General features: G+C 37.5%; 1 protein-coding gene across 2 annotated transcripts; it reads left to right on the top strand.

Annotated features, from left to right (window-relative positions):
* The first annotated feature begins 376 nt into the window (after window positions 1-376).
* Window positions 377-12,897, top strand: LOC115584042 (tubby-related protein 1-like). 2 transcript variants are annotated; one of them, XM_030421383.1, is made up of 16 exons: window positions 377-1,222; window positions 1,342-1,424; window positions 2,186-2,234; window positions 2,677-2,727; window positions 5,041-5,173; window positions 5,303-5,413; window positions 5,489-5,617; window positions 8,410-8,535; window positions 8,745-8,885; window positions 8,974-9,056; window positions 9,163-9,327; window positions 9,547-9,659; window positions 9,779-9,887; window positions 10,007-10,105; window positions 10,681-10,852; window positions 11,829-12,897. In XM_030421383.1, exons 2-16 carry the CDS (start codon window positions 1,378-1,380, stop codon window positions 11,960-11,962), a joined length of 1,662 nt encoding a protein of 553 aa, XP_030277243.1. In that variant the 5' UTR covers window positions 377-1,222; window positions 1,342-1,377; the 3' UTR covers window positions 11,963-12,897. The 2 variants fall into 2 exon arrangements, with proteins under 2 accessions (XP_030277243.1, XP_030277244.1); XM_030421384.1 differs by having other exon boundaries at window positions 377-1,424.
* The last annotated feature ends 357 nt before the right edge of the window (window positions 12,898-13,254 follow it).

The following is a 13,254-nucleotide window of genomic DNA, read 5'->3' as shown; positions in this document are numbered from 1 at the left end:
TATGTAAGTGTGTTACATTACCTTGTGCCCCCTAGTGCCTCACAGCTGCTTCTTGTATAGTTTCCTGTCTCTTGGGGTACAGCAGCATCTGGTGGCCGGCTGAGGAAATCGCACTTTGTCAAGGAAGGATAATGAGACAACGAGCCCCTGGGCACAGACATATAAAATGCCCCCCACCCCTCCTTTATCAGGGGGCACACCCAGATTGAAAGAGACACAGTGCCTGTTCGTAGTCTTTTAGTCTCTCTTTTCTGGTTTTTGCAAAAGTTTTGCATTTAATTGTATTTTTTTTGTCCTTGTTGTGTGTCTTTGTGAAGGTTTTATGACTTTTTTTGCTTGTTTTGTTTCACTTTGTGAGAGTTTTGTGTTCCTTTGGTTTGATTTGTGTCTGTTTTGTATTTGTTTCGTGTTCTCCTTGTAGTTATTTTGGTCTTTTTGTAGTTGCTTTGTGTGTCTTTGTAACAGTGTTGTGTCTCTAATGATAGTTTTGTATTTTTAGGTGTTCTGTGCCTCTGTGGCAGTTGTGTGTGACATTGTAGTTGTTTGTGGTTCATTTGTGTCTTATTTTACTCTGTGTGTCTTTCTGTTGTCCACATGCCATGGTTTTTAGCATCATTTTGCTTCACGCTCACACTGTCGCACACTTCAGGTCAAATACAGGCCACCATGCTGTTCCACTGGAGAAAACAGAGATCATATGATTAAAGGCATATCACCTGTAGCTGTCACGGAAAAGCCTTAGAACCTTTATTTTTCACTACTGCTACCATTGTACCTGGATCAAACAAGTGACCATCTGGCCTCAAACCTCCCTCTACAGCTCTTGATGATTGCACTTTACACTTGTTTAGTTGCACACACCTTAACTGTAATCATACCAATCTTTGTCCATCCAGAATCTGTGTTACTTTTCTTCAGCTCAGTGAATTTTGATGCAAACCGTATTTCTTTTACTTGCAGTCTTCCACAGTGTTTATGTCAAATTCACCCTAGAAATGCTCACAGATGGAGAGTAGCTGATTACAGTAATCCCAGTTGAAGGGTCGGGCTTCATGGTTGTGTGGCAGTCGATGGGGGGACCTGTTGCTTTGTTAAGAATCCTCTTAGAAGTCGGGTCATGTGACCCCTCTGTGGGTTACAGGATGTGTAGTGAGCCTTGTTGGGATTCACAAACTGGACGGATGTGATCACACTGCTGCCAAGAAACACACCTACATAATTGGTGAGATTGTTTTTATGCATGTTTTATGTTCATACTTTTACATACAGGCTTAAATACAGAGATTTACTTTGGATATCCTTCAGTCAGTACAATCCCTTTTCTCATGCTTGCTCACTAAGACTAAAATCCGGATGTAACCTCTGCACTCATCAGCCATGCCTCTCCACAATCACGTTGTAAAAGAGGCCTGGACACAGGACAGGTATGTCAGCACAGACAAAGACAAACACATGTGTAATCCCAGATTTTTTCACATGAGGCCATCTCAGTTTTCTGAATATTTTCAACTGCTTTTACACACACATTTCCTTCATGTAGAAGCCAAGTGGTGCTTAACCAATTAAGTATCAAAGGAACACTTTAATCGTTGTTGTCAGGCAGACATACATGGGCCCGGTTCTCATAGCCTGTGTGACCTATTAGTGTAAGAATGACACTGTGTACTACAGAGCATACTCAGCTACAGGAAGCACAAGATGAGAAGTTTTGTTGGCTGCTGGCAGGCAAAATATGAAGACTACGCTTAAATATTTAATTCTTAAATGGATGGATGAATACTGTAGATAGATAGATTGATTGACTGATTGATTTTCTTTATTGTCTACGCCACTGAAGAAAAAGAAACTGGCTAATACCTTAGAATCTATGCTTAAATGATAAGGAAGGGGTTTGGAATTTAAAATATGAATATGCCAAATTGAAACATTTTGAATGGACATTTTTTCATCTATATATTTTATCTACCAAATGATCGAAAATGAAAATCACCATTACAGCACTATGACAGATGGCATACATAAGGGTGATCCATATTATTTACTAGAAAAAAAAGCCTTACCTAAGTATTTTGCTGACACCAAAATGACACGACCGAGTCAATGATGGCATTGCTATGATAATTAACAGCTTACTAAAATCATTATATTTCATCAGTAACTTGCAGCTGTCATTGTTTTGCCCCAGGATCCAAGAGGATGAGGACTCTTCTTCAGACCAGCGGCCGCAGGTTCAGGTAAATCTTTTCATTTAGCTTTAATTAAAAAAAAAAAAAAGAAGAAGAAGAAGTAAAATCCATTCTATGCAAAGCTGGAAACAATAAATGAAGATATTAGACTGCCGCTAAAGATATGGCTGGCAGTCTGATCTATCCTTCAGTAGGTGTGGGGGGGGGAGGAAAGGACAGGCACCTTGCGATAGCTGAGCTATCTCAGGTATCTCAGATGCAGTAAAGAGTTTCAGATCTCTGGACAGTGTGCACCCACGGTAAACAAATCTTCTCCCTCCTCCTGAGCCTTTGTTGGTTTCTCCCATTGACGTGTTTCTACAGAGCAGATGGCTTTACACATAAATCCTATTAACAACTTTTGCTGATGGAGACGCAGTGAGTACAGGGCTTTCCCACTCTTTCATTATCTCTGCTGAGAAGCCTGCTTTTTTATTTCTAACCTCTAAAGAGAAGCAGTGGTGGAGCTGAAGTTGGAGGCCAAGCCATGTCTGCAGAGAAGGTAAAAGGGTGGGGTTGTGGTTTTGTGGATTTCTTTATTGACTTTCAAATAAGATTACTTTTCAGTGTTCAGCTGTGGAGTGATAACATGTAATGATATCTGGAGAGAGAGACCTGAGGGATAACAAAGGTTAATTTTATACCTTTTATTCTTACTTTTCTGTTGTCATACAACATATATATTTATACTTTGTCCATGCAGAGTTTAGCGTTTGGTTGCAATGCATTCATGTGAGCTTTGAAAACAAAAATATACATGTGAGGTAACTGCTCTGTACACAGGAAGTAGTTAATCACGGCAGACATCTTATCAACAGAGACAAAATTCAGACATGCCTCCGGACTGTGAGCATCCCTCTAGGCAGACTCAGCATGACACTAACCGTCTGCATATGAGTCATTTATTTGCATCTCACTTGACGATGTCCATGTGTATGAAACTCATCTGCCAAGCAGTGTGTCTGCAGAATGACACATGAGGGATTGAAAACAATAACCCATTCATCTAAAATACTTACAGTGAAATCCAAACCAAGAGCAACTGCAACAGCAGTTCCATCCACATACTTTACTCTAATTATTTGGAAAGGTTTTTTTTTTTTAATTGTATTACCATGTGTATCATCAATCAATCAACTGTCTCTTACTGTCAAACCAATCAGATGCAGAAACTAGGTCAAAATGTTTGTTCCTTTTGAAGTTGATTGCTGGATAATTATTGGAAATTATTGAGTTGCAATAATCGGTCAACATATTGTCATCCAGAATGTACCAAACAAAGCAAAAAGGTCCCTAAACATAGATCATTTATCAAGCATGTGCTCTGACTGGGATGATAACCAATCATTTTAAAAGGTTCTGTGGCAACAGCACGACTACATAGTTATTTTTCAAAGTTTTAGGGCTAAGAAAGGACAGCATTTACAACCAAAAGATTGTTTCTTACATAGAAATAAATGTTTAAGCTTGACTTTTCTCAAAACTTTAATTGAAAAATAGAACAGAATAATATGCTCATTTGGGCTGAGTGTAAAATTACACCCTGACAACTTTGACACAGTAATTCATTCTGACAAATGTCAAATCTGCTGTGATTACAATGAGTTGTGGACACAAATAGACCTCCATCATACAGGATCAACGTCTAATAGGATTACCTTTACTGTCTCTGCTGACCGCAGTTGCACTGACCTCCTTCTGTGTGACTTGGACAGTCGCACACTGTTCCTGTCACTTTGTAAAAGGGTTTAGTCATTAGAATTGTCATTCTTATGAAATTCTTGGCAATAAAACAACAAGGTTCTCTTTTTATTTATTGAAACATTTTATGTAAAACTTCTGTTGAGAAAGCAATGATCACAAAGAAAAAATCCTGGATGTTGTATGGGAGGACTAAGGGTCAGGGGTTTGAGCCCCCTTTGGACATAAACTTAAGCTTGTGTGTAAACCAGCCATGTGAAAGCTCATATTGCAGGTAATTTCAAAAGAATATGAAAACTGGAGAGAGTCATAAAGATTTATAGTACATTTAGAAACAATATGTAGACACAATATGTAGATAATACAGTTTATATCAATACTTACAGTGAAGAGTTAATACATTTATACTACAATGACTTTAGAATACTTTCTATCTTGTGTCCTTTAATATGCATCATGTAGAGTGTATTTGAGATTTACGGTGATTATTTTAAGTCTATTAGCACTTCGCAGGAGGCCTGAGTAAGTTACATAAAACAGTTACAAAACGTGTTTTTTGTGTGTGTTATGAAAGCGTATTATCAAAAGTAGTAATAGATTATTCAACTTCCAGGAAAATGCAGGTTGGCAATGTGCATAGTGTCATTTTTATTACATCATGCCATGTTGCTTCATCCACTTCCTGTACCTAAAACCATAAACACAAGGTGCTATTAGCAACTTAGCACGGAGCTTTGCTAGAATCTAAACATAATTATTACTGCATTTGGTATTAAATTAGTATGACCATTTACTGCACTGATATGAGGATATTCTTTATATAATTGGTGTGATCCATTGAATTTAACAATAATAATTTCTGTTTTATACTAACTAGAACAATGTGATAGCTTTAGTCGAGTTGAAACGATACAAATCTTCTAAATCTTCTTCTTCCCTTTCTACCCCTCGCTTCACATCTGACTTTGTGATGGTGAGTTATTACTGCTGAAGATCTTAAATGCTGCTATTTTACAAATAATGTTTTATATAATCTCTCCGGCTTAATTTTGTCCATTGTGGATAATCTTTTCTCACCTCTACCCTGTTTTGTATCTTTAAAGAAAATCTGTAGAAGGTAAAAAAGAAGAAGGAGGAGACAAATGGCACCACAGAGGCTAAGCTGAATGGAAAAGAGGCCAAGCCCAAAAAACCAAAGACAAAGAAAAGTGAAGATATATCAGAAGAGGACAGTACAGCTATCCAAAGTGAGTAACTTTGAAGAGGTTGTAACATTTCCCATGAAGATAGCAGATGACAAATGGCGACATATTTGTGTGCTTGTCCTGTGATCTGATCATGTTGGTTAAACCACTTTCTCCTTATCAACACTATAGATGGAAAGAAAGTGAAGAAAAAGAAACCAGAAAAAGATAAAGAAGAACCAGAAAAGGAAAAAGAGAAAGAGCCTAAAAAGAAAACCAAAAGTGCTCCAAAAAAGAAGAAAGGTACATCATTAGTATTGTGTGTTTAAACTGAGGTGTGTGAAATCATCTCTAACAAATGTTTTTCCATCGCTGTAGACTCGGGTACAGATGACGACAATGATGACGATGATGAGGACACCCCCAAAAAGAAGACCAAGAAAAAGACAACAAAGGACAGCTCTCCGTCTGCAAGTTCTGCCAAAGAAAAGAAATCTAAATCTAAAGGTATGGCAAGAAGCAGGAAAACAGTTTTCTCAAGGAATTAACAGTCTGATTTAAACAACACTTATAAGTCCAGACTAATGTTGTTAAGAGGATTAAATGATTTTATGTGTAATGGTGAGTTAGTGGAAACACTGACTTGGTAGCAGGAGCAACAAAACACAGCAATCAAGTCAGTAGCTTGCCCCTGTGTAATCATCTCAGGAAAGTGTAATTAAGACGACCACAAAGGTCAAATCCTGACAATCATCTATTTAATTCCACTTAAAATGTACGGTTTAAAGTGGAACTGTTTGTCCAGAACCGTCTGGAGAAAATGATGTCAGACGCTTGACGGTTGTTTTTCCAATCTGTCAAACACATTCTCAGTGTTTTTTATAACCCTAATTAGAAAACACTGATTAGCCAACTAGCGTGCTAAGTAAGTGAGAATAATTGAAGACTTTGAAGGGCTAAGTAAACCTCAGGTAATGACGCTTGGTCCACCTTTATTGCTCAGACTGAAATTTCTCCTGGGTCAAGCAGTACAGACTGTTGTGGTCACCAGAGGAGGAACTCTAATGACTTCAGTGATCCCCTGACTGTTTCTGTAGCCCCACCATGATGTTGATATTCGTGATTTTAAGTTATTGTCATTATTGCTATTATTATACTGGATACTCTTTTGGAAACAAACATGTTAATATGACAATCCTGTCTTTAACAGTGTGGTCAGGAACAGTTTCTAATGTGTGTAGCTCATTATTCCCTTGACTTAAGCAAGAAATTAAGTGAGTGTTAATGCATGGATTTAATTGAGCACTTTATCACTTCAGTACTGATTTACTGATATAGCCTAGAGTGTTGCCGTGCTTTGCTCTTAATGTGATTGGATCATTTCCAGCACTTTTGCCTCTGAGCTTAACTTAACCTTCCTCCACCCTGGATAAGCTGTCAGTCATTTTAAGAATACCTGCTCTGACTTGTGTTTGTGGCTCCCTGCACCTCCTGTAACCACTGAAATGGATTTAATTTCATCAGTAGCCTACCTTATGGTAGCTATGGCAACATGTTCATATTTCTGGTATCACTAGTCTTCTCTCTCGTACAGTATCAGAACAAGGTCAGCATTTTCATGCCTGTGAATTCAGAATATTCTTTATTTCCTTATGCATCTAATGTGTAGGATTGTTATACAGTAAGGTGTTGTTCAGAAAAGATTTTCCACATCTTTAATGCTTTTTAGAGGTTCAAAACTTTATCATCAAAGTTTGAGTTTAACTGCCACATCCGACAGGGTTTAGCAGCTGGGCATATTTTTGTGTGACAAAGAACAAAAACATTTGGCAAAGAGATTTCACAGTCAAGAAAATGTGTTTGAATTTGGGCACCATTTCTTCTGCTATAGTTTACAATTTAAAATAAGTTTTTTTCTCACAGATATTGTCACCTAATTATGTCTGGTATTATATATATAATATGATGGGCCTATTATCTATTATCAAACGATTGCTCTTAGTAATGGATCGACAGCGAACTATCACCTGACTGTTGCCTTCAGCTCTACACAGCTCTTCAGCATCTTTCAGTTCTTTGTTTTGGTGTTTCCAGCCCATAACTTACTGTCACCGGTCTCTGCAGCAGGCAGATGTTTTCAGCAGCAGCACCAGACACCAGACAGACAAATTTGGCAACTATGGCTGGTGAATAGAGTGGATTATCTAGCAGCTTAAAGCCAAAGATTTTATATGCAACAAAAAAAGATCTGCTAAATAAATAAATAGACAAGTGCCTGTCAACAAGTTCGCCATATCAGCTTTGAGGTAGTGATATGTCAGTGTTGTGTTTGCAGCTTGTTGCTGCTGCACCCAGGGAGGGTAAAAATGTACGAAACAGGCTGTCACTGTTAAATAAATGTAAAAATAGTGTGTTTTAGTCACATTAGTTACATTTATTCTTACCACTCCAAAAACGTTTTTACCAGTGAGTAGACATATTTTAAGAATTAAAATTCACTTCAAGTGCTTACCTAAGCAAAGTGCTAAGACTGCGTGCCTTTAATTCCTCAAGTTCATTAATGCCAGAAGTATACAGGGAAACCAAACAACTTTGAGAAGTGATCAGTCTGCAAGTCGAGATATGAGAGCATGTTGGGACTGATTTCGTCCCTGTGGATCAAGTTTTAAGTGTAAGTGTTGACAGTGTTGTGTATGTAATCAAGGTGTTAGGGACACAAGACTTGTGCCACAAGATTTAAGTGGAGAATTTGGCATCCCTTGCTTTGATTTTTCCAAGTTATTTACTCTTGGTTTTGGTAGTTTGTTTCCCTGCTTGTGAACCAAATAAAAAAGCAAATATCTGCACAGAATGTAAGCCCGAACAGGTTTCATCTGCTTTTACCTTGGTCTAAAACATATTAACTGTAAAAGATATGACCCAAATAAAAACCTGAGTTTAATATATGAGTAAATTTAAGACTATAAGACTAAGACTAAATTCCTCTGAGTTCTCAAGTGCTCAGAATTTGACATAATAGCTGGAAGAAACAGCGAGAGCAAATATCAAACTGAGCTGACACAAGTCAGGATTGCTTCATCCGTCCCAGTCACAAAACTATGCTTGCTGATTGTTTACAAATTGGGAATGTTATGCACTTCTCTAAGTCCATTGTCTAATACATTGGAATGAAATGTAAATGATTTACCCTTGAAAAAAAGATTAGATTTTCACCGCACGCTGACACGATATCCAGTTTGTTATATTGGATTCATGGATCGTTAACGTTTTTTAAATTTAACTCGTTTCTCATTTCTCAGAGGACAAAGATTCAGATGGAAAGGAAAAAAAGTCAAAGGACAAGACAAAGGAGAAGGACAAGAAGAAAGAACCAGCTTCTATGTTCCAGATAAGCGGAGACAAAGACTCAAAAAGCAAGAAGAAAGGTGATTATGTTTTGATGGAGTGTCACAGCTGAAAACGTTATTGCCCTTTCCAAAGCAATTATTAAGAATTAGACCTGGCATCTTAGGTAACTTTACATTATAGCATGCATTTCTTTTAACGTCAATGAACACTTGTTAGTGCGTAGTGGGAGCTCCTACAAAAAAAAAAAAAATACAATCAAAATTCTTCACATCTGTTCCCTGAGCAGCTGCCAAATCAGAGAGTGACGACAGTGAAGAGGAGACAAAGTCAACCAAATCCAAAAAGAAAGCCACAGCCAGCTCAGCATCCATGTTTCAAACATCAGGAGACAAGGAAAAGGACAAAGACAAGAAGACAAAAAAGAAAGGCAGGTTCACCAGTAACTTATCCTCTATCCTCTTTTTTTGAAGAGAGACACTGAAAAGTTTCTTACAATTACTTTTTGTATGCTTCAGCAAAGGCAGAAGAGAGTGATGATTCTGAGTCAGAAAAAGAAGAAAAATCAAAGAAGAAAAAGGGCAAAGGGAAGAAGAAAAAGGTAAATCAAATCTCACAGCTCACCTACAAAAAATAAGGGCATTTGAGCCTAAGTTTAATTTCAGTACTAGATAATTAACAAACTTATTTATGCTTATTTATCCCAGGAGAGATCTCCATCACCTGAGATCGAGTTTGATGACCTGGAGAAGTTTGTGATGCAGCCGGCTCCGCAGGGCGTGACGGTCAAATGCAGAGTGACTCGAGACCAGAGAGGGATGGACAAGAGCCTCTATCCGACGTATTACCTTCATCTCGACAACGAAAAAAAGGTCAGGGGTTTATCTTTAATGCAGTTTGATTTATAGTTTGGATTTGAGCAGATATTTATGTCCATGTGTCAACAAGTGGCCAGATTTAGACATAGAAACAAATAAATATTTAAACATGAAATAATGTTTAGATAGTTTTAAGACATTTTGGGGGGATTTGTTCACATTATATTATATCTCTTTCATCTATCAGTGCTGCTTGTCTTTCTTTATCTGTAGACGTTCCTGTTGGCCGGGAGGAAACGGAAGAAAAGCACAACTTCAAATTACCTCATCTCCATTGATGCCACAGATTTATCAAGAGGTGGAGAGAATTTTGTTGGAAAGTTGAGGTACACTGCACTTAATAAGATCTTTCATTCACTGATTAAAACGCAGCATACAAAATATCTAATACCCGCCAAGAATTCCTTTACTGTGAGTTTTTTAAATTATTTTATGTTTTGTCTAGGTCCAATTTAATGGGGACTAAGTTCACTGTATTCGACAATGCTCTGAATCCAGACAGAGCTCTACCAGACTTGTCTAATGCACGGCAGGAGCTAGCAGGCATCATCTATGTAAGTTTTGAGACAGATCATCAGAAATGATCTACAATGCATTATATAAATTCTGTTTTTGGGAACATTTGATAAAGAGAATTGTTCCAATTTCTGATTTTACATGTTTCTGAAACCAGGAAACAAATGTTCTTGGGATGAAAGGCCCCAGGAGGATGACAGTCATCATTCCAGGAATGAGTAAGGACAACGAGCGTGTACCTTTCAGACCAAAAAATGTAAGATCAATTAATTTTTTATTTATTTTCATCGCTTTGAGTATAAAGAGTGCAAATGAATAGTATACTGAACGGCCCAGGTCACTAGGAGCAATCCATTTTAAGAGAACATCTGGTCTTAATTTGTCAGTTATGCATACAATTCATGTGTTTGATATTATTGTTTATCAGCACAAAACTACTATTCTTTACACTGTTTATCACTATTCTGTACTGTGTTATTAAAGGGTCAGTTCATCCAGATCACAAAAAACAAGTTTTCAACTGTGAGTCATGGTAGATGATTTTGATCAAACCCTTCTTGCGGAGGAAGATTAATTGAATAATTGGGATTATCATGTAGGCACCTCCTGTGGATATTCTGACTTGGTGGTTAAACCATTCGATAACTAATTAGCTAAATCAGGCGTCCCCAGAATCCCCTGCCATTCACAATGTCAACACATGAAATCCATACTGCTCACATCTTGAGTCGTGCTATGTTTATCATGAGAGAAACACAAAATGTCAAAATGTCAAGTCATATTACTCTTATTGTCGTTTTCCTGAGATTTGTTTTCCCAAATCTCTTTTAGGATTGTGATGGCTTGTTGATAAGACATCAGAGTAGAAGGACGGAAAATATGATCGAGCTTCACAACAAGACGCCTGTGTGGAATGACGAAACGTCGTCTCATGTGCTCAACTTTAACGGCAGGGTCACCCAGGCCTCCATCAAGAACTTCCAGATAGTCCATAGCAAAGACTGTGAGTACTGTCATCTATCTATCTATCTATCTATCTATCTATCTATCTATCTATCTATCTATCTATCTATCTATCTATCTATCTTTCTATCTATCTATCTATCTCATAATAGTTTATTTAATACATTAACTATCAGTTAATTATTCCAATAAGTATGTGTTAACTGTTAGATTAGTTTAACTGACATGGGTCAAACATGAATAAAACAGGAGTATTTAACATTATTTGCATAATTCTTATTTATATATATATAAAACTGGTTTGTGTTAGGTCACAGGTATTATACTAGTCATGGTTTACTTAAAATCCTGACCCTCCTGTGTGACTTTACCAGCTGATAACAAAAGAAAAAACATTACCTCCAGCTGTGGATATTTTGACTTGTTGATTCATGTCGTGTAACCAACCATCAGATGACTAATATGCAAAATCAGCCATCCCAGAATCCTCTGTCATATACAGTGTCAACAATTACATCCATACTGCTCACAGCTTATTTCTGGTATGCTGAGTATGAGAAAACTTCTGTACCTCTTTCTTCAATAAACATGACATTTAGACGTTATCAGAAATTTTAAGTGACTCACTTAAAGCTGCAAGACAAATAAGTTTCTGTTAGTGCTATCGTTACGTCAACATATCAATTTGTAGAATTAATACTTTGGGTTATGAGTGAATACCTGAGAACACACCCGTCAGCCTCAGCTGTACTGTATGTTTTGATCTAGTTATGTTAGCTTGCTAACAAGATAATTACCTAGGCTCAGCAATGACTGCTCAACACCAGCATGTTAGCATTGTCAATTTGAGCATGTTAGCTTGCCAACATTCATATTTTGCTCTAAGGTCGAAGTAAAGTTGATTTTGGCTTTTCATTACTGAATAATATGTTGACAGATGAACGTTAGTTATGTATATATAGGATCTATCCAACACGTACCTACCTATCTATATTAACAATTCCTTGTTTTTTCAGTGGACTACATCGTGATGCAGTTTGGCAGAATAGCCGATGACATTTTCACGCTGGACTACAACTACCCGATGTGTGCCGTGCAGGCCTTCGCCATCGCACTCTCCAGCTTCGATGGCAAAATCGCATGTGAATAACAGACAGATCCACACTCGTCCGCTCACACTGAAACCAGTATGCAATACGCCCACACTCACATCCGAACAACTCACGTCTTTGGACTCGCCCTCAACGCTTCCTGTGAACGGCACTGATAACAAACGGTGCTTCCTTTAATGAGACAATAATTGATGGTGTGCGATATCTTTATGGGCGTGTAGCTCATTCCAGGTGTAAGAAACATGATTGGTTTCATATTATCGTCTCATCTCGCATGATATGTCACAGGACAGACTCCTTGTTTTTGGATCAGTATTTTAGTGTGAATTACTGTTAATCACAGACGGACACGCGTTACGTTGAAGTCCTCCATTGACTGATGAGTTGTGGATTTTTTTCAGGGGTTGATGTGTACACCTCGACGATGAAGGTGTTTTAAGATTATACTCGCATTATAAAAGATGCTAAACTGTGTCTGCTATGTGTTGGCTTTGTTGTATTGCTAAAATACCAACTGGTCACAAATCTCTTTTGTCCGATGTCACTATAAAATGCAAATAACACAAGAATAAAGTCATAATGAGAAGAATATAGAGATTTCAGCACTCTAAACAACACATTTGTCGCAGCTTTAAAAGAATAAAGAAGTGACTTTTATTTGATTTTTCATAACAGCTGTCTCATACAACAGACAGTCTATATGTTAGTTACTTCAGTAACATCCATAGATTTAGACGTGTAGTGTTTATGAAAATGTATCTAGTGTTCAAGTGTCACAATACTTGACAAGTTTTATTTCCTTGCTTCTCTCAGCTGACCGGTTCTGATTTGAGCTCCTGTAGGTTTTTTTTCTATAAATTTTTTTTTGGTTTAACATTTTGTGAAATTCATTTATTTTTCTGAACACTGCCTTTGATGCATTTCTAGGCTTGTTGTAATATTGTTATTTAATAAAGCACAAGGATGAATTTCCTTGAAGTCAACAATTATTTTGGAAAACACATCACAAAAAGTTCCCCTCCAGTCAAAAATGTGTTTTATCTTCTTGTTCCTACCGTTGGATGTTTGAGCTTCACAGCGTAGAATGATGTATTTGTTTCCACATTGATTGCTGAAGGTGTACATTTTCTCTGTGCTCATTGAAAGTCTGGTTTAAAGAGGCGGCCTGCGAGCACGATTTATGACATCACAAATAGTTTAGAAGCCAATACTGGTCCAACATTCAGCATTAAGAAGTGTGATGTGGGAACCTGAAGCCTGAAGTGTTAATACACTGTGAAGGGACTTTATAGCGGAGTAGTAAAATATCTTGTCTCCAGGGATTTAACTG

The sequence above is a fragment of the Sparus aurata genome, chromosome 6, assembly GCF_900880675.1.
Source record: "Sparus aurata chromosome 6, fSpaAur1.1, whole genome shotgun sequence".
NCBI classification, from domain to species: Eukaryota; Metazoa; Chordata; class Actinopteri; order Spariformes; family Sparidae; genus Sparus; species Sparus aurata.
Note: the sequence above shows the minus strand (reverse complement) of the source record. Positions and strands in the feature narration are given on the sequence as shown.

Bases quoted from the DNA above. Each gene is read 5' to 3' on its own strand.
- LOC115584042 (XM_030421383.1), top strand. From the start codon at position 1,378: ATGCCTCTCCACAATCACGTTGTAAAAGAGGCCTGGACACAGGACAG. The intron at 8,886-8,973 runs GCAGGTTCACCA...TGTATGCTTCAG, and splicing joins CAAGAAGACAAAAAAGAAAG to CAAAGGCAGAAGAGAGTGAT. The intron at 10,106-10,680 runs GTAAGATCAATT...AATCTCTTTTAG, and splicing joins TACCTTTCAGACCAAAAAAT to GATTGTGATGGCTTGTTGAT.